The sequence below is a fragment of the Branchiostoma belcheri genome, unplaced genomic scaffold (assembly GCF_001625305.1).
Source record: "Branchiostoma belcheri isolate BF01 breed outbred unplaced genomic scaffold, Haploidv18h27 scaffold84, whole genome shotgun sequence".
NCBI lineage: Eukaryota > Metazoa > Chordata > Leptocardii > Amphioxiformes > Branchiostomatidae > Branchiostoma > Branchiostoma belcheri.
In genome coordinates, this window is record NW_017804509.1 from 546,458 (window position 1) to 567,504 (window position 21,047).

The 21,047-nt window shown below is 40.7% G+C and overlaps 1 protein-coding gene across 1 annotated transcript in view; it reads left to right on the plus strand.

Moving 5' to 3' along the window:
• The first annotated feature begins 8,744 nt into the window (after positions 1–8,744).
• LOC109486966 (myotubularin-related protein 13-like) overlaps positions 8,745–21,047 on the plus strand; it is a 61,987-nt gene continuing 49,684 nt past the window's right edge. The window contains 2 exon segments of the mRNA XM_019790883.1: positions 8,745–8,904; positions 20,945–21,033. Of these exon segments, the coding sequence (XP_019646442.1) occupies positions 8,850–8,904; positions 20,945–21,033 (144 nt within the window). The 5' untranslated portion in view covers positions 8,745–8,849.

The window sequence follows — 21,047 nt, forward strand, 5'->3', positions numbered from 1 at the left end:
CGTTTCATAGTCCAGTGATGTACCACTACACCACACGACGCCATTATATGTAACATATGTGACTAGAGGCATTGGAAGACACGTGAGGAGCTCCTTATTTTTGGTATCTCAAATAAATAACTAAAAACTAGCGTACGATACCAATCAATCAACCAACCATCTTCCGTCATCGACATCGCATTTTTCCCTCACAGATATCGGTATGCTAGGGGATAGGGTTGGTTCATCTTATTACATTTAAAAAATGAGCAGAAAATTGACTTTGAGAATCACGTCCCATTACCCTGAAATCCCCTTGGATGTCTTAAATGCTGTTTCAAAACGTATAAAAACGTAACATAAAGTTTCAAGAAATTCGTCAAAGCTCGTTGATGTTGAAGAGATTACATATAATACTGGATCTTCAAACTGAACAAAATGGCGGAAATTGGCGACCCACGTAAATACGGCCAAACCGCCGAAGCCGGCTGGGACGTATTAATGCATTTAATCGTCCATGGAAACGGTGTGACGCAATTGACGGGGGCTATTTTTTTGTTTATCCTGGAGGCTAATCTGTGGGTCTGGTCTGGATCTGCCACATAAAATAAGAGAGGATAGTCGGATACTACACATATAATCTAACAATATAATTCATTAAAGGGGAAATTGTAACATAAATTCATTTACATTTTCACCTTTAAGTTTTTATTATTTCAAAATTCACAACTACTCGAGATACTAAGTAATTCACAGAGACGTGGAATATTCTTTTCTTGTTTGGCATTGCTATTAATAAATTCCTACCGCCCGTAAGAATGTACGGCAAGTACACTTCTAAACTGAAGTTTTTGTTTCATTTCAACGTCCAAGCAATACAATACATAGTGGTGACGCACTCAAGCAAAATGGATTATATTCACGTCACCACTAGACTTGAAATAAAAATTACATCACAAAACAAAACATGGGAAACGTCCAGGTAACAAGAAAACAGAGTTTAACTATTAAGATATTATAAATTAATACAGAAGTATAAAACAGTTGTTGTTAACCTGTATTTGTCTTCTGTCCTCCTCCTAGTGCTGTATTCAGAGATAAAGGACTGACCTAGATTTTTCCCAAGCAATCTTGTACATGTATATTCATTGTAATAAAGCACACAGTGATGCTTCTCCGAATCTAGGCTCAGGCTAGAAGAAGACATAGTTTGAATTCGGAGCACGGCGTGTGCCTATATCCGTGTGTTTTTGAGACGAAGTTAGAAGGAATAAAAATGAGACGAAGTTGTATAGAAGGAATAAAAATAGCAGGATTACCCATAATATATTGTCGCGCACGGCGTCAGTTCTAACTGGCTGTTATATACGCGGGACGCATGTTTATGTCGTTACTGATACCCCCATTCAACTTAGACGATGCTCTCACGGCGCTCTCTCTGCGACCTGAAATTGGCCAAAGCGCGGAGAGAGCGCCAAGATCGCCATGGGAGCGCGATGAGAGCGCCATGAGCGCCGTCACCTCGGCGATGGTATGGAACCGGGTAATACCATCGCCGTAAGAGCGCCAAAGACGGCAATGCAACAGTGTGCGCCGTGAGAGCGCCACATATAAGTGGAGTTGGGGCCTGAGCAAATAAGAGATACCTTACCCGTGTGCATGCTGCATGCGTCCATCAGTCACCTGTATGGCTGGAGTAGTAAGCCCCTGTCACACATTCAGAACCTCACCCAGATACACTACCAATTGCAGGCACGATTATTGAAGTTCTGAAGCGGTCTGAGACCAGATTGAGTACTCTCCAACAAGCTGTAAGGTTTTCCGTTTTTGACAGTTTTTTTTTTTTTTTTTTATTCCAACATGTAATCACCAGACGTGGGGGCGACACACTCAAGTTTTTTCAACTTATATTAATGCCGCCACCAACACAGGGGACAAATACATGACAGGACAATACTCATTTACACCTGAGCTAAGTGAGGAAAGCCGTGTAAAGTGCCTTTCCCAAGGGCACAAGATCGGTGGCATGTCAGGACTCGAACCCGGGACTCAAAGTTGGTTTTCACGTCTTGGGTTGGCGTAAAAACAAGACACCAGTGCAAAAAAAAGAAGAAAAATCCAGATAAAAAAACAAACAAACATAGAAACACGCCAAAAATACGTCAACACCCCAAACCTGTGCTTGGACAGTACAGATTGCGACCATACTCTCTTCGGTTGTTCCAATAAATAAAGGAAAACCCAAAGCACTTTAAATTTCCGGAAATCGAAAAGCTCAGATTTCTTGTTTTATTACGCCTGTACATCCGATGTTTGTAAAAGAACAGGCTCCTCGTCGATCTCGAGATGTACTTAGATGGGAACAATGTTTATAAAACAATAAATATGAGATTCTAAACCTCCGGGAAATATATAATGCATGATGTTCACAACAACCAAGGAGGTAAAAACATGCAACAACTGCTGACAATTTCAGATATCACATACTTCCTGGAAAGCAACTAGTTCTTGTTTTATTATCAACCCCCTACTTCCGATGTTTGTAAAATAACATGTATCTCACCAGGCGTAGTTTAAGTGTTATAACATTCGTAAAATAACATAACGAGTTCTTGTTTCATATTGTCAGCCCCCTACTTCCGATGTGTGTGAATAAATAACATGCATCTCATCAGGCGTGCTTTAAGGGGTTGCAACATTCGCCAAAATAACATTACGAGTTCTTGTTTTATATGGTCAGCCCCCCTACTTCCGATGTTTGTAAAATAACATAACATAGCATACATACATCTCACTAGGCGTACTTTATTTTTCAGGGGTATATTATATACATTCGTAAAATTAGGCGCACTTTAAGGTTTATAACATTCGTAAAATAATACAACAAACGAGCTAGTATCAGCCCCTACTTCCGATGTTTGGGAAATAACATGCATCTCACCAAGTGTACTTTAAGGGTTGTAACATTCGTAAAATTGCGTCTTTAAAATTCATTTCCTGCGACGGTACACCGCTCTTATTGCAATCTGTGGTATCAGATTACTACTAATACTAGTGCTTTACTCGTCCTCATATCGCGGCATAAATAAATCAGCGCCGGCCGTTTAACGTCTGAAATATCCTAGAACATGTCTAGGCTTTATCAAGACTAACAAACCCGTGTGGAGACTACTATAATCTACTATGCATATTTTGTTGTGTTTTTTGTATAGGGAGGGCGACCTAGTACCTGTAAAGATGCGTATGCACCTGTTTTGCCCTCCCTTTCACTTTGTGAAAGTCCTAATAAACAAATAAATAAAGTAAACTTTCCCCTGCTAGTGAAGGAGATGTAAATGGTAATAAAAACTGGAATTCATTCTCTTTATGACCATCAACGTTTATAACGTTACGGAGTCCTCGAATTCAAATGCAGACGCAGCAGAGCAGAACGTTGAAACAGTCTGTTTTTATCGATTCTCCGATTTAACCATGTATGTGTACTAGTAGTGATATGTGTATATATAGAGTTATTAGGGCTTTAAATGGTGTAAACAGAGATGTTTCGATTCACACCTTGACGCACATCTAGCGACACATCCAGCTTGTAATTGACTCAAGTGCAAGTTTGGGACCACGTCTAAACTAGGAGGTTTTTAACCTACTTGGTCTAACAAAACAATAGCACAAGGTAAAGACAACAACAGAATGATACAAGAAGTTCAAGACATATTATTGTTTGAAACGCTTGCAATTGGAATAATAATGCTGGAGCCAGAACGCTTAGTAGAATGGACAGTAACCTTACAACCCTTTCCAATGTAATAATCTACAATACGCTACAAAGGAACGAGCAAATAGAGTAGAGTGTAACAAACAAGTGGCAATTTACAACATTGTCGCTGCAACAGGTAGCACAAGTGTAAATATGTGGCGACAGCAAAACACACAAACACCGTATGACTGATATACATGTACGACATCAGCAAACAACGGCTTAAAATTGATTAAACAACAAGATCAGCAAACAGCGACATAAAGCATTAGGCCCTGCTTCCCAGCTGCCAGGATCGCTTTGGCTGAATTTCATTATAATATCTTTGAGAGAAAACAGCGGTCCGACCCACAAATTTTGACAACACACGTAACACTGCCACAACGCTGTGGTATAGCATCATATATTTCGTTCCTGTGTTTTCTGTCCGCCATTTCACATGCTGCAAAAGACCAACAACAACCATTCTCAACCCCATGATTTGCCTATCAAAATGTGGGAAATTGCATTTTTAAAGGCTTGAACATTTAAAAAAAATGCCCCCAGACCCCCCTAGACTGTGACAGTGAGTGACCCTCCCCCCAGGCCCAATCATGAACCTGTGCTGACGGGAAAAAAATCGAGCAGGCTAGAGACCTGTATTCTGCATTCAGATCGTTCACAAAAATGGGGAAAAGCTATCATTCTATTTAATATCGTAGTATGCAAATGACGCAAGACATTGAAACTGATACAGCTGCTTAGCTGTTTGGCATCATGACGACAGAAAAAAACGATAAGACCATAATACCAAAATAAGGAAATACTAGTACATGTAATATACACAGTGTACTGTACACGTAGGTAACATGATACAAACGTGCGACGATGTTATATAATATTCATTTCAACCGAGCGACAATGAATCCGTGGTATGGGAAAGGCTATTATGGGTTCATTGTCATGTTTTCGGAAACAGAAATCTAGGAAAAATCTCATAAATGTAACATTATTACGTCTCAAAAATGTATGTGACGTCGTGCCGTTCACACACTATGCATAGAATGATCGGCCATTTTTCAGCCGCGCACGTAGCGATATAAGCTAGCAGCAACGCATATTTTCAATTCAATTCATACGGTTCTTTAGATTATACCTTTCCAGCGCCATCTGGTTTTACCAAACGCTATGTATCGTATCCCTTTCACAGTGTAGTCTGAGCAAAATCCCCAGTATTTTCGAAGACGTGACTGCGTCTTGTGTTATTGTTGGCCGTTCGGTGGGTTTTAAATCACCAGGTGGTCAGACTGAAGTGATGGTTTGGGGTGTGAAGGGGGTTTTCGCGAATGAGTGATTATGTGGCACAGGGCAAGTGGTTTTTAGTGGTGTATGCGTTACAGAATACTAGTAATCTCCAAGCAGATTCTGTTGGGGCAAGGGGAGCCTGTATTGACCTCCTGTATTAAACCATGGCATTGGCCGCCCTACGAATAGTTATAGGAGGCCACTGCAGTGCATACAGGCACAGGCGACCAATACACAGATTCCCCTTGCCCACAGAATCTGAGAATATGCTTGGAGATTTTTACAGAATAAACGAGGGAGAGAACCATATAGACTCCACCAGGCCTTCTTATAAGGGGTTATGGATTGTTAGATTTGGCAAAAAATAAAAGGCTATAGGGCAAATTATTTGCCAGAAGAGTGAGCATTGTCCATATAACTGCGTAGGCAAATGAAAGGCAGAAACCCCAAGGGTGACCAAACTCCCCTGGCGAATTATTCTCTTTTAATACTTGGCTAAATCTTCTAATTGTTGAGAAGTGGTTGTGTTAAAGTCTGGAGGATATCGGGCCCACATACCCGTTCCAGGTCATTGCGACCTCTAGAGGGGTAAAGTTATATCATCGTGGAAAGGCAGAAAAAAACAACAACATTGCAAAATTCATGATGTCGCCTATTATAAACCCGTGGTCCCTGCTGCTAGGTTTTAATATCAAACAGACGTCGTGACGCCATGTTTTCGCACAAAACCTGCCTGCGTGTTGTCGCCTATTTCCTGAAGTAGGGGTTTATATGGTACATAAATAAACAGTGGGGAAACACAGACCTCACGTCCTGGGCTTATATACTGTATATAAGCATATAAGTGACTCCGAATGCTTCTTGCATCATAGGAGTAAAACTACGTACCGGATCGTGCACTGCAATGCGATGCCTGTTGTTCAGGGTGCTAGATGTCTACCGTGGACGGCGGAACGCACGCAGGAAGGCGGACAGACGTGGTTGAAAGCTGCGGACCCTGAAAATGCCGAGCGCCGAATCGGAGAGAGGCGGAGATTTCACTTCAACTGCACATCGCTTGTTTGCTGATGACGTCATGGCGGTCACGTGACGGCGCGGAGTGTGGGGAGGCCGCTGAGGGGCGGCGCTGACGTCACACGGGGGCGGACCGTTACTGGTGGACACAGGGTCTGTACAGAAATGAAGCAAAATTAATCATACACTGAATACTACCTATTAAAAAGTTCATGCAGGCAGGCAGTTTCGTTGGCCTCTTGGAGGGCGTTAAGACTCTACATTGCATCGACCCTCTTCCGACCGGGACGGGGGCCGACATCGACTTCCAATTACCTTTGACCATTGCCGACGTCACACGTACAGTATAAAGTCCTACGTTTCCCAGAGTCTTTGGGAGCTGACTAAAGCTAACTTCAGATTAGGGGACGGAGAAAAGTCCACCATGAATTCTGATGACGAAAATTGATGTCAAAGACAAAGGAATGAGTTCAATTATTTAACAAGCAACAGCACAGGAACATGAAGTAAAGTATCGTGCACAAATGATGTCAGTATAAAAGTTCATGTTCGAAGGTGTTAGAGTTCTACTTTTGGAGAAGTGCAAAGGAGGCGCCGACAAAATTGATCTCCACCGGGACGGGGGCCGTAATAGACTTCCAACTACCTTTGACCATTGCTGACGTCACTCGTACATACAGTCACGTTTCCTAGAATCTTGTGGAGCTGCATGGCTAAAGCTGGACTCCAGGGTAGAGGACAGAAAAGCTAATCTCCGAGCATACGTTGGCAAGGCAGTATCCATTGGCCAGATCAGCGCGCATTAGGTGACCAATGTACCTCGAAAATCAACCATTGAATCCTACGACGCAAATAAATGTCAAAATGTTGAATTCTATGTACTAAGTGCTTCAACTGACTAAGGTATTGTTAAAGACAAACTTGACTTTTTCAAATCAAATACCATAAGATAGTTCCGAGAAATGCAACTGTCTGGAGAATTTTTAACCTCCTTGGCCGGTTGAAGTAGGTGCACTCAACAGCGACTCCTTGCGAGAAGTGGTGGCAGTGCACAAAATGTGGCAGATGTCTAGACGCTCTTCCACGTCTAAAGGGCTAAAGGATTCGGATTGTGATCGCGACTTTTCTTTTAGATGGTTAGTTTGTCTGGCTCGTCCAATGCATATAGTTGATCCATCCAATGCATAAAAATGATCCATTGATCTGATCCTATAAAATATGATGGTGCGTAGTCTCGCCGCCTCTCTGTCATATTCTTTTTAATAGACTAGCAGCTACCAGGCTTCGGGAGACAGCTGAAAAGAGTAGAAATCATCTGAGGTCAAATAGAGAGATAACATGCACCCGGGTGCGGCAAAATGTACTCTCTAGCGGACCAAGATCCCTGGCATGTTATTTCTCTATTTGACCGCGATTTCTACTCTTTCCAGCCGCCTCCCGAAGCCTGGTGCTAACGTAAGACACGAAGGTCACATCAGGGTTGCGGGCAACTTGAACTAGAAAGTTGCTAAATACTACAATCTTGTAGAACAAGCTCGGGATATCACAACACTTTGTAAAGGACACTAGAGTGAAAAATCCTCGTAAGGCCACCTAAAGCGTGATTCGAGGTTTCAGTTGCATCCGTTGGTCATTGCGTCATCTCAACCTCAGGTGGCTTTATTTAGCCTTTACCAGGCTTCGGGAGGCGGTTGGAAGAGTAGAAATCGGCCAAATAGCAGAATATAGAGAGATAATATGCCAGGGGAGTTTGTCTGCGGGTGCGGCAAAATGTTTTCTCCCCGCAGACAAACTCCCCTGGCATGTTATCTCTCTATTTGGCCGATTTCTACTCTTCCAGCCGCCTCCCGAAGCCTGGTGGAGGCTAGGCTTTATTGACTTTATTCAAAGGTATAGCGACAACAATATATGCGCTGAGTGATGTGTAATGATAGATTAATGAATGTATGAACGAATGAATGAATGAATGAATGAAGGAGCATTTGAATCAACGAACGAACGAACGAACGAATGCATGAAAGGATGAATGAATGAACGAACGAATGAATGAATGAAAGGATGAATGAATGAATGAATGAATGAATGAAGAGATTTATTAGATTTATAGATTTTTTGCAAATCATTCGACCAGTTTTGCTATTATTTCCTTAACCAAAGGTGTCTAGTAGAGGCTAACTTTTTTTTTACAAAGAAGAACAAATATATGAGATTACAAGATCGCGGGTATCAACATTAGATACAGTAGACACAGCTAAAACGTAAAACTTGTATAGTTCACTCTTCAAACTTTTTTGTCTGTCAAAAAGTTTTGGCAAAATTCCGATACATGCGTCACGATAAATACAGGAAGCCATATGCTCCCGTATATTTCCTGCTGTAGCGATGTATACATCCTGTCTGTAGGCAGAACATCCCAGTCAGACAAAATCGTCCAGGAAGTCTTACAAGTGACGTCATCATGTACCGGGGCAAGGGGCGACGGCCCACCCCATGCGCAGTACGGGTGCGCAGTGGCAGTGGCACAACCAAGGACCCAAAGGTGCAACTAAAGTTACAGTTTAAGTTCACTCAAAACATATATCAACACATTCACCTATTAGATAAAAGAAATCAGAATGAATATTTACAAATACCATTATTTTGGCAGAATATAGTTTTTGAGAACTACTTTTTGTCGCAGAAAGATGAGTTGTTTTCTATCATCAGGCAAATAATTGTGCAAACGTTAGTAGTCTCATCAGGCCAAGATGGCGGCAGTACGGGGCTGGGATGAAGTGGAGGAAGATTGGGAGTGATTGCGGGGCTGTTTTGGCGGACTATGGCCCGACTGGCCGACTATTTCATCGTCGTGGGATTCGATCACAATAAAGAGCGTGAGTACCGTGCCTCTCCCGGCGCTGATTCTGTTAAAATTGACCCAATATTGGAGTCGTTTCGCGAAGCGCCGGGTGTATGTGTGACCCATTCGGCGCTCCGCCCTTTAGCAGACGTGTGTAGTTGTCATTTTGGTCATTAAAGTTCAGAGCTGGAAAATATTAGTTTCCGACTGTCAGCGAGGCATTTCGACGCCTTCGATAGCTGTTGATCTCCTTTTGTGAAACATGAAGAGGTCATACTTAACTTTGTTAGCATTGCTTTGCGTAGGTGTAGTGGGTGGTTCTCGATATAATTTTGTAGTTCCCGATTTTTCGTGTGTCACACATTCATGTTATACGTTACACCTACACTTGTTTTCCAACAAACTTCGCCTGTACGTCGCTATACACAATGGGAATAACCCCAGACAAAGCGTTACAGATGCGTCTGTCCCCTCGTCGGTTGATAACTTAGGTAAACATGGTTTTGTTTACGTTTGTGGTGCATTTATCCCACGAAACAAGCTTGGGTATGAATTTTACTGTTCGGTATCGCGATCATGTTCAAAGTGGGTGGAGGGGGAGGGGGGCAAACACACACAGTCACTACATAGTCTTTCGTTCGCTGGCATACTAAGTATGTATTCTTTCCTCTGGTAGATGTGAGACATATCATTTCAGACATCTGAACAAGCTTGTTGATAACGCGTAGGTTTGATTTGAATGACAATGAGTCAGATTTTACGCCCAGTGGGACATTTTGGTGCTCTCAAAACACACTTGTGGAATATCCTGACTTCTGGACACCTGAAAACTGGACTGTTTTTCTGTAAATAAATGTGATTGTTCTCTTTTATAAGACCTATCATAGCCCTTATTTTGTGAGCACTTCTTGTGGTTTTGACCTGGAGAAAATCCTGAATGTTAATACATTTTCAGAGCTAATCATAATTTGTTTTTCCTCAATAATTAATCTCAACAAATTGATGTGTATCAAGGTATCATGGTATGATTTCACACGAAAGAAAAAATGTGAAATGGCGCTAGACAGTGTACAATTGTAAGAGTCAACAGAGTCACATAATTAATCTTCACTAGAACTCACGGGAAAGTAAACGACCACAAATGACCACTTGAAGCTTTTATGTGGTCTTGTGTCATCTTTGCTCAAACTTTCAAAGGCTCTTTATGGTCATTTGATCCCATTGATTGGTATGTAAAGTGTTCAAAAGAAAGAACTCACATCAATCAAACGAGAGGTGTGAAAACATGATTTTCACCTGTTTTGTTCTTGATTTCTATGTCTTAGCCTTTGGCTCTCGAAGATGAAGTTGAGTATAAACTATTGAGACAGGTTTTGTAAACTTTTAGTTTAAATGTGTCTGCCTGTTGTAGCCATTGGTTTGAGATGATTTTATTGAAACATTTTCATTTTATTATGGGTTGTATCATACTTGTATGTGCATTGATATTTGTTTAGTATACCTACTTTTCTTACGTGTGCCAAGAGCAAGTTACTTGTTGAAGTGACCCTATCTTTTCACCATGTAATGCCCAAACATATCAGCACTAGACATTTGTTGAAAGAAGTGTGATGACTCAAGGTGTGAATGTCAATAAACATTGGACTGACTGCAAACCCTGATACATGTAGTTGTAGTTACAACTACACATGATACAAAATGTTTGACTTCTGTAGGTTTGGGAGGGCATCTAGAAGTTTGAGTCATTACTGCAGCTGCCTGACTGGACTGATTGTTCAACCCATTTGGTCATCTTAAATTCAGCTTCTGGATGTACTGTAAATGATACTGCTTAAGCTGTGATTTTATTTCACAATATGATCAAAGGTGAGATTTTTGTGGTCTAAACAATTCTGTTTGTAGAAATACCTTTACCTAGTCCCATCCTCATGTCTGAGGGTTGGGGACTATGGTGGCATCCAGTATCAGCCTCTTCTACCCTCCTATTTCATGTTGCATTGTTCAGTGTACATTTTGTACATGCACGTCAATTTTAAATAAATCTGAGCTGAATTTTTTCTCTGTCTCTGTGAGAGCACTCTGCCAGTGGCATGCCCATCTAGTAGAAATACAAAATGCATATCCGTGGTGTTATGATTTCTTTATTATAACATGTCAACATGAAAACTGGAAAATAAGACCACCGTAATCTCCAAGCAGATCCCTTTCGGGGGCAAAAGACAATATCAAATCGGCAGTATCCATTAGCCAGAGAAGTTCACCGGCCACTGATGGGTGGTGGGGGTAGCGACAAAAAACAAAACGGCCATATTTAAAAAGCTAACGGTCATTCCCCCACAACTTTGCTTGGAGAGTATGACCATCGTGCATTTTGCAGTATGCGACATTGCCTTGGTCATCCGTAGCCTATAAAATGAGCATCTGCAGCCCTTCCTGCATGTATGTGTTAGTCCTGATGCCCTTTTCCTGTCCAAATACTTGACCCATATTCCCAGACTTCACCAGTAGGCTGGCTGACCTGGAGTGACCCTGACCACGCCCTAGCTATCCTATAGCACACACATACATACTGTGGATGTTGACAGGGTGAACATACATGACGTGTACAACTACAAGTACCCAGATGCAAATACATGTTATCGAAGCAGAGTTTAGGCATGTTTTTTGGGCATTTTGTTTGGCTTTCCATTTTGTCAGCTTTTCTTCGGGATAATCCTGGCCAAACCCAAAGACAGGCGGACAATATAGAAAGCCGGGGTTTTTCTAAACAGGGGAATAAGGGAGCTGCTCCCTCATGTAACCAGCCAGCTCCCTCATACCAATTTTCATATTGAACCCTTCTGAGTGTTACACTTATTAAAAAATCCCCCCTCGGTCACTTTGTTCCTTACCATGCTTGCGATCTGCTCCCTCATGCTAAATTTTTCTAGAAAAACCCCTGGAAAGTGTAGCAAGATGCCTAAAAATCTTGTTTGTTTGATTGTTTGTTTGTTTATTTTATATGACTGGTAAATAGTCTTTAGGTGTAACAGCAGTTTTGTATACTTTAGTACAAGCTGCATTTATAAGTGAGGAAGTAGGCATAACATGTCTTTCCTACTCCTAGGGTGCATCATTGGCCCCGATTTCATCATCCCAAATCATTTGAGATTGTCCCAAAGTTTTTGTTATCTCTGAGAAGTCCCACAGTGCTGTAGGACCTAATTGTTCTGACCCCATGTTGTTTACCTGTAACGACATACCAAAGGTGTAGAGTCAGGTAGTTTGGTTGGCTACACCTGAGCAGGCCCACCAGCGAACTCTCACCCTACGAGCCTTGGAAAAAAATGTTGTGTTTCCTGTTTCAGTCCTGAAAAAAATTTGGGTCGGTAGGTAGTTTTTTTTTCTTTTTATCTTTTTTTTTTTAAAGACTTCAGTGATATCTACTAGTAGTATATAGTGATCAAACTTGTACAATACAGTTTGATAAAGTAAAACTTGCATGATGACACATAGAGTTTCAATGTCAATGTTTGAAAACCGATTGTACAACGTTTCATCACTCAGGAGTCAGATCTCGGATCATGGAGCTAGAAAAGGTTGATCAGCTTGAAAAAAAAGTATTGTATAAATGTCCTTTGCAGGGGTCCACCCCCCAAAAAAGTCTAGGGTCAGTTTTTTCTAGAGTTGGTCGGGAAACAGGAAACACAATATTATTTCCCTAGGCCCCACGAGCCCTGCTATGTGTCTGTCTGTTGTGTACCCACACTGGACCAGGATTTACTCCTAGATAAATCTACTGGACATCCGCCAAACATAACAACCTACAACAATGCACGGACACTCCAGGGCTCCAAATACCACTTGTGCATGTACTATAATGTAGGTTAGGACAGGTAAAATTGGAGCTGCGATGTATTTCTGATGCCTGCACTGATCCATACATGATAATAAGTTAAAACTGCAACATTATATAGTACATGTATACTGCCAGTATTACTATTAGGTGATATATCATATAGCACACAGTGTTCTCGTCAGGCCTTTTGAGCATAGGGGCCCCCTATGCTGTAAATTGTACCCCCTATGCTGTGATTTGGACCCCTATGCTGTCTTTCAACCAGCATAGGGGTGTCTTTTCTGGAAGAACTTTCATGAATCATGAAAAAGATGAAAATATGACATTAGAATTAGGCTGTAGCAATGGGAAAACCTTAACTTCACAAAATCTCTCCCTCCATAAGTGAGAAATAGTGTCTCAGGGGGTTATGAGTGTCAATTTTTTTGGCCCAATGCACGACTTGCGCTGCAAAAGTTGCCTTTCTGTACCTGACCCCTATGCTGTGAAAAAATCCTGGTGAGAACCCTGGCACATATCCTATATGCCCTGCAGTTTTCATGGTAGAATCCTTTGATACAACAACTTACAAGATTCAAAATGGTACTAAGTACTGGGAACATCTTTAGAGAATGGTGTGTGCAGGTAACATTTACCTTGTGCAGGTGTTTTTTGGTTGTTACTTGCACCAGTGCAGGTATGCAGAATGAAAAACCTATTTCTGTATTTGTATAGCCAATATAAAAAGCCTTTCGGCACACCAGCTTTTGTATCTGTATAGCCGGTATAACCGCCTTTTGGCATAACACACCAGCTTCTGTATCTGTATAGCCAGTATAACCGCCCTTCGGCATAACACACCAGCTTCTGTATCTGTATACTGTATAGCCAGTTATAACTGCCTTTCGGCATAACACACCAGCTATTTTGAGCCCTGCACACCAATTTACCAAATGCATGTCTTGGCAGTACAAGTAGGAAGATCCGTAATGTAATTAGGAAGAGGGGATCCAGGGTAAGTATGTTGCATAGAAAATTGGACGGGCTGGGTGTAATGTATTACGGTCGTGCTCAGATATGAATATTGTCAAATTAGTCTTTTTTTTTTTCAAAGTGCAGGACGGTATGTCGTGGCTATTCAGTCTTGCAATTGCCATCTCACATTATTACAGATATGCCATGTTAACTCGTGCACTGGTGTACCCAACCTAGAAAAATTGGGGGTGCACAAAAAATATTTGTGCTTAGATATGAATATTGTCAAATTAGTCATTTTTTTTCAAAGCATGTGGCAGTATGTCATAGCTATTCAGTCTTGCAATTGCTATCTCACATCAGAGATTCTGACATGTTAACTCCATCAGTAGAACTTGGCAGAATCCCTCAGTCAAGTTCAGAGTCAGACTACATGTTATTGACTTGTATATAATCACCAGGTCATGCTGTTTTTTATGTGTGTGGAAAAAATATACTAGTACTACCGGTAAGTAAATGGATTTCCAAGATTTCTTGAGCTTTTTCAGGACCAGAGGAAAAAGCAATGAAGTTTTGGATATAGGTGCTTTTTTAAATAAAGATGCACTATCTATGTAATATGATTCTTAAGTTCAATAATTGAACTTTAGAATCATACTACATATTAGATTACATGAATTGTATTTCATGGATCATGGGTCATGGAAATTTTTTATATTTACTGTCAATAAAAAATAAAAGAAAACTGTACATGTAACACTAACAAGCCTTGTTAGTCTCCATTGTAAAAGACAAGGTTCAGGCATTTGGCCAATATTATGCTTGGCAATGACTCCAACATTGCCCAAATTAGTATGTGTAAATCTACTTGCTAACAACAGTAACATGATGTGTTGTACAAAAGGGTACATTCAGAAATGTTCCGCCTAACTAAATAGTGCTTTTTGCAAACTTCATACTTGGACAGCTAGGGATTTTGTAAAGCTAGCGTTATACAGTGCAGGAAAATAGTTCACCTGTCTTGTCTACTACCGTATAGATGTAGATGTCTACAAGCTCAAATTCAAAAGGCCATTTTTCTTAAGTTTGTAATAATAATTAGTGCTGCATACCTAAACCCACATTTAGGTTCAGGTCCGGAATCAAGTTCAGAGGTTTTCCGGGTAGGTTCAATTCTGGACTCATAAGTCCGGACCTAAACCCATGGCATATACAAAATTGCATGTTGGCAACCTTGCAATGTTGTCTGGGTGAAACTTTGGCCACATAACATGGAGGTCGGTACTTGAGGATGCCCAATGGCAATGTTTTCTTCATTTTGCAGCAAACATTTTTCAATCTACGGAAGGTTTTAGGTGGTTTGGAAAGAAAAGGGGTTTGTGAAATGGTCTTTTATGGTAATAAGTCCGGACTTGGTTCTTGACTTTTAGGTTTTTTTGGACTTGAACCAAAACATTCTTACAAGTCCGGATCCAAGTCCAGTGAACCGGTATGCAGCACTAATAATAATATATATCACGATCATTGTTCACTTTCTAGGGATCAACAATGTGCATGTTGAAATTTTCAGATTTCAAAATATATGCTATGATCTGTCAGGATTTTGAAATTTGACAACCAGTTACCAGTACATTCTGGCAATCAAAAAATTCAGCCAAGCCCAAAGGTCATTGACAGCTTCTTCACACGACTTCATTTGGGTCTGCATTTCAAATCTGCAGCTGATGTCTTGAATTGATGCTTCATGCATGTTTGCAAGGTTGGAAAAGCTTCAGTGGATTGAATGGAAACTGGGTCAGATTACATGGAATGGGGAGGACAGATAGAGGTCAGGGTCATGTGCTCTACTGTTCCATTTTTTCTGATCACAAAGGTCAGTGGAAGTGTGTTTATGTATGGCTTTCAACTGGAAAATGCTGGGTGGTTACTGGTACTAGTTTTACCATTACCATTTACACAGCCCCTACGGCCTCAAAAGTGCTAGTGAACCTTTACCTTATCACCATTTTTGTGCTATTACTTGTACTTGTGAACAGATTTTGCCATAATTTAGTTGTGCTGTTTATGACAGCACAAGGGATAACACTACATGGCTTCAGGGCAACCATTACATGTTATACTTATAGAAATGAATGTCAGACAACAATGGGTTGTCTGTATTACTAATTAGGCTCATCCAGTATGTGGTGAATCATGTTAAAATGTGCAGGATTATCAAATTAATGTCACATGCCTGAAGTACGTCACCTTTAACTGTATTATGGTTTAGGCTTGTTGGGTTATTTTGTTTTGTCAATCTGTGGCTCCAGATTCAAAGATAGGATAGTAATTTATCAGGTGTTGACTGGACATGGGATATTCTGGTAAAAATTGAAACACAATGTATAATATGTCAGTATACATGTACCTGGGAAAAAAAACAACTCTTACAGAATACTATCTTTGAGAATAGTTAGAAGAGAAAACAACCAAAAATTAAAAGATTTGAGACTTCCCGAAAATATCCAATCCTTGGTGTTCTGAGTTCCTGCTGGATGGCTGGCCAAATTCTTAGACCTTTGACCTGTCATTCTGCCTGTCAATCTTCCCTCTACCCAGTGCTGTCAACCTACTCTGTCAGGCCAAACATCTACACAAACCCACATACAGCTCAGCCACAGAAAGCAATACAGAACACTAGTACTTCTTGTACATACATGTAGTAACACTACACAGACAAGACCGCTCAGATAGAGAAGCCCCTAATTGTCCCAGACAACTGTATAGTCTTCTGAGACTTATGGATGCCAACAACACTGATCCTGGGATCAGGAACAAGGCTTACTAACCACAGACTCTCCCTGACACTGAGAGACTCAAGTTTGCCTGGGAGATCTGTCCATGGAGTGTGAACTTGACTCCCAGAGACAGGTGCCAGAACCTCAGTCACTGCAACGTTGATGGTTTGTTGGGAAGATACCAGCTGAGGAATGTATTGATTATTACCCGAAACTGATGGCAAATATCACATGTTTGGTGACTTTTGTTTTCATGATTTGCCTCTTGGAATAAACTTGTAGTACCCACCTTTAGGCTTATATATAGTGCGTATCTCCCGGGTATGTTATTGAGAATATACTGGGTATATTTTTTTTTTAGTCTTACTGGCCTAGAGCTAGGAAATGTATTGATTATTACCCGGAACTGAAGCCAAGTATCATATGCATATTATGTAGTATGTACAGTGACTTTTGTATTTATGATCTCCCCAGAAATTCTTAGAGGAGAGGTGCTCCCTAATCGGTTGATGAAAAAATGAGAGCAAATTTCATGAAAATACTAGAAGAAAAAACCCTAGCCAAATTCAAGAATGTTTGGGAGACAGGTGCTAGAACTTGGGGGAGGGGAGCACCCTTTCTTCAGAATTCATTGCTTGCGGAGAGCCCTTGCTTGCTAGTGCTTATCTACGTTCTCTATGTTGTTATATTGCTTTGAGCCATACTGGCCTACATGCTGTATACTTGTACGTGAGCTGAAACCTTGACTACCATAGATATTGATGTTACATGTATATGTGCATGACCCAGTAATTGAAGGTTGGCCAGTGCAGGATTTTGTTGACCCAATTTTTTGCTGGGTCAGAAAAGGAAAGAAATTGCAACTGGGATGGAAATGTGGTTACACTAACACTGACAATGGTATGTTTGCAGGTTTTTACAGATCTTATAGTGTGTATTTTTTTCATGCACCCAAATCTTAAGTTTAATTAAGATTATTACCAAAAGTGCATTATGAGAAAAGCCAGCCAGAACTGAAGGATTGATACATATACAGAAAAATATTTTTATGTCAGAAAAAGGTGTGTTTTGATTTCGCCTTTGAATGTTAGGAAAATGGTGGTACGGTAGTTGGAATCTGCTTGTATATATTTATAATAGAGCACTTGTCAAGTAGAACAGTAGTAGTACTACCGTAGTAGTTCTGTATGTTGACATTTTCTTCAGTAGTTACTTTTTGAACTGTAAATGTTTTGGGTAATTTTTTTCTCAATTTCTCCAGTATGCTTATACCCTTTTTACTATCAGTATTCATAACTTGCCAAGGGCTTAGAATACAGACAGCGTTGAAAGTGGGGAAAATTTACCCATAACATAGTATTCAAAAGGTTTTTACTGAAAAATATGTATACAATCATAATTATAGAAGTATAGAACTCCTATTATACTGGCCTTCAGTGCTTTACATATTTCAACTACCACCATTTTCTTTCAGAGGTAAAATCAAAACAATTTGCCCCATATCTCTACTCTCAACGTTGTCAGTATTCCAAGCCCTGGGCAGGTTACGTTAATGACACAACCAGGAGTAAGGCATCAAACGGCAGGCGGCCATTTTGTTGTGCTCTTGGACATTTCAAGGTCACGCATGTCATGGCCAGGCTAAGATGCTGACCTGGGGGGAGGGCTCATAGGAGCAAAGGGGGGGATGCCATGCACATACATGACATTCAGGCGTTTAACTAGGGAGTGTTCAGGGTGTTTTGGATGCCCTGTACTGAAAATATGAAGAAATTGAACACCCCACTTTTTGGTAGGGCACCGTTGAATTTTTTCCACTCCCGACCCCTGCCATGCACACTTGCCCCCTTCAGTCTTATTACAAATACAAAAATGATGGTTTACTGAAGGAAAAATCAATTCCTCACAATTTGCACCTCAAAATGCAGAAAGTAGTGTTTGAGAGCATTATATTAACGCAAGAAAAGCCCCCTAAAAGGCTTTGCACCGCGCCTCATTGCTGCGGATAGCATACAATTAAAAAAATGGACACCCAACAAAAAATCCTAGCTAAAACTTAAAAGTAAAAGCCTGCCTGGGGGGACTGCTCTTAGGAGCAGAGGGGGGATTCCATGCACATACATGTACAGGGAGAAACGTGGGGTCAGTAGGGTTATGTGGGCAGGGGACTGTCCACTTGCCATTCAGACCAAGAGTCAAGGCTTTAGGGGATGTCAGTGGGGTCAGATGGGAAGGGGGACTGTTCATTTTTTGTCTACGAGTAGGCCAAGAATTGAAGGGTTGTTACATGTACTGTATTGATGATGTACAATGTACATGTAGATAACATCGGACAATCATGGCTTAGCTTTGGCCATCTCTGAGTCTGAGTCTGACTATTCCAGGACTGGTGACAAAATTGGATGGGATCGGTTTTTACTTTTATAACTTATATAAGACACATTATTTTAGGTGCTGAACAAATATTTTGTAAATTAACATTTATAATACTATAAGTTAATTTACAAAATGTTGTCCTAAAAATTATAGGACAACATCTATTAGGATAATCATTTTCCCATTTAAATTTTAAGACATCCAAGGTAGTTTGTCTATATACATTTTCTTCTACTTTTAGCATTCAGGCACAGAGAATTTATTTCTGTACAGTATTCTACCATATATTTAAGTAGTAAAGTACTAGAAGCCTCCTTGGTTAAAAATTCTGGCTTACGTCATGTATTCCTTATTGAAATTGTTTGAGGTAGCTACAGTACAGTACCTCCCTCCTCACCCTTGTAAAAAATGTAAGCTGTAAGGTATCTTGTTTTACCATCTGTGCTATATCATGTGGCAATGTTATCAACATAACAGTCAACACAACGCGGACATCTGTCTTACCTCTCAACTCTCACACACAGGCACTAGGCCAGGGTGTCACACATAACATCCTACATACACAGGGCACTGGGGTGGGAAAGGCTAGGGTTAGGGATTGTTCTCTACTGTGGTTGGAATAGGAATTTTAGGAATTTTGGGAAAAAGTTCAAGTTCTTGGATTTAATTTTAACAAAAACAATATTTTTTGTAAGACTGGAAAATGACAACAAAGAATCAGAAGTTTGGAGTGAAAGTTAGCACCTCTATATCATGTGTTAACTGTGTTTTGATGAATGGATATTATTAGCAGTTTTTCCTTCTAGCAGGCTAAGTTGACTTTTGGCATAGTTTTTACTTCACAATTGACAATACCCGATAGCCAGGTAAATGCTTTGATGGGGCCTTAATTACAGTCATCACAAAAACCCTAGGTTTGTTTGTGTGTAGCAGTACTTTTAAGGTCTGCTAAAGTCTTGAAATCCGGGATCACCACTGCCGCTTTTGGGCTGGGAAATTCCAGGAATCCACTATGGGCTGGAATGGGTCCAGGTTGGCTGTAGTTACACCATGCCCGTAGCCAGGATTTTGAAGGGGGGGTTCTTCCCACTGCTTGAGGGGACCTCGCTAGGGGGTCCGGAAAATTTAAAAAATGAACCTTCTAAAATGGCATTTCATGCATTTTTGAGAGGATTTCCAAGAAGCAATCAGAGATAAATTTTTATTCAATGACAAAGTTTTTCTACGATTCCAGTCCATCTTTTCAAGAAAAATCTTGGACCTTAACATAAGAAGTGGACCAAAAAGTGGACCTTTGAGCCTTGTGGGGGAGTTCTTCCGAACCCCCCCCTGGCTACAGGCGGGCATGGTTACACCACTCACTGGAGGGATGGATTTTTGTACTGGAAAAAGTACAGGCTTTGGGATATTCCATTTCAGTATGTACTATAGGGGTGGACAGTTTTTGTCCCTCGTTACCTTCGCCAAGAAGGTTATGTTTTCAGGGGAGTTCGTGTGTCTGTGTGTGTGTCTGTAAACATGATAACTCGAGAAGGCCTTGATGGATTGTCTTAATATTTGGTAGGTGGGTAGGTCTTGATGAGCACCTCAAAATGATTAGATTTTGGGCCCCCTGGCGGCTTGTTTCATTGTACATTCCCCCTCTTGAATGTTTCCATTGCTGTTCGCTACAGCCTTTCAATTTTGTTTCCAAATAAAAGTCCTATAATATTATACTGAGTTTTGTTGCCAAGGCAGTCATGTATAGCATCCATGACTACAAATAACTACTGTACATGCAAGTACAGTATTTATGTTAACCGAAGGAAAACATGGTTTTTACTACGTTTCTTCTTCCTCTTCTGTTCCAAACACTAACCTCTGACCTGACCAATGACATGATTTGTTGACGTCTGTCACCATGGTGACTGGTGTTAGGTTACATAATGTTTCAATTTCATGGTCTGCTCTTCTCCTGTCACCTTATACTCGTAGTACATGTATGTGAATGTGTTTGAGTGATAATTAACAGAGCAGACCATGTCCGAAGGTAAACATTATGCATTTGCTTTGCAAATGTTACTTCTCTAGTTATGCATAATGTTTGTTTTAGAAGCAACATACTGAAGTTGTTGTTTTCTGTGTTACAGGAGGTATTGGCACAGGACGTGGAAAAATCCTACAACGTTTCCCAACAACAGACTGGGAGGATGTGACGTTCCATCAGGGCATAGAACTGGTTAGTAATGAGGT